Source organism: Charadrius vociferus, unplaced genomic scaffold (genome assembly GCF_000708025.1).
Source record: "Charadrius vociferus isolate BGI_N301 unplaced genomic scaffold, ASM70802v2 scaffold1608, whole genome shotgun sequence".
Classification (NCBI taxonomy): domain Eukaryota; kingdom Metazoa; phylum Chordata; class Aves; order Charadriiformes; family Charadriidae; genus Charadrius; species Charadrius vociferus.
This window is the reverse complement of record NW_009649572.1, coordinates 303-1,225: the sequence shown is the minus strand read 5'-3', so window position 1 is coordinate 1,225 and position 923 is coordinate 303. Positions and strand designations below refer to the sequence as shown.

At 43.1% G+C, this 923-nt stretch overlaps 1 protein-coding gene across 1 annotated transcript in view; it reads right to left on the bottom strand.

Moving 5' to 3' along the window:
* PAX5 (paired box 5) overlaps positions 1 to 104 on the bottom strand; it is a gene marked incomplete at its 5' end in the record, with an annotated part of 206,804 nt that extends 206,700 nt beyond the window's left edge. The window contains one exon of the mRNA XM_009890328.1: positions 41 to 104. Coding sequence (XP_009888630.1) covers positions 41 to 104 — 64 coding nt within the window. The remainder of the gene's footprint in view (positions 1 to 40) is intronic.
* Between the last annotated feature and the right edge of the window lie 819 nt (positions 105 to 923).

The window sequence follows — 923 nt, the reverse complement described above, 5'->3', positions numbered from 1 at the left end:
CGCGGCCCCCCCCCCTGCCGATGGCAGCGGCGGCGCTCGCCCGACCGCGAGCTGCGGGGACAGGCCTGGTGCTGCCCGCTGGAGAAGAGACTGCTCCTGAGCCTCTGGCAGGGAAGCCAACAGAAAATAAGGGTGATCGCTCAGCTCACACACTATTTGTATCTAAGCACAGAAGGGGATACCTGAGATTAAATACATGTTGCGGGCTTTTTTTTTCCCCCCAATGCCTTGACTCAATCAAGAGAAAAAAACAAAACAAAACAAAACAAAACAAAAACCAACAGCAGAGCATGATTTCTGCTCTTATAATTTACAGCCGTCTTGGCAGGTATTATGATCCCACAAATGAAACATGAACACTCAGGCAAGCCCAGTATATTATTCCTTTTTTAGCAGATTTGCTCTGTTCACCTTTAGCAAGGTGAATCGTATATTTGCTAGGAAATGGGACTCACTTGGATGAATAGTAGTGAAACTGTGTAAAACCCATGAACATGTAATAATACCATGTACCAAGTGAGAAAATATAATTAACCCTTGTGTTGTTAATCATCCGGACTACTTAGACTACAAAGAGTGGAGAAACTGCAAACAAGCAATAGGGGCAGTACAGATGCCAATTCCGGATCAAAAATAATGCATATACACCATTGAGTAATAAATAGCCTTTGTGTTTCAGATGTGACACAAAGTTTACATGCATCCTCAAAAAAAAAAAAAAAAAAAGATTATATTTAGCTATTTTTATTTAAATCCAGTCATTTCACCATTGATAAACTGCTGTCAAACTTTGCAAACACCTTCTAAAACTGTCAGGACACATAATGAACCCACATGAAGTATGTGATCGCTAAAGCCTGTGGCGAGCAGACAAGTGTCTGCTCTGCCTTCGCCGGTGCGTGAGGCAGAGCTCTGCCAGCACC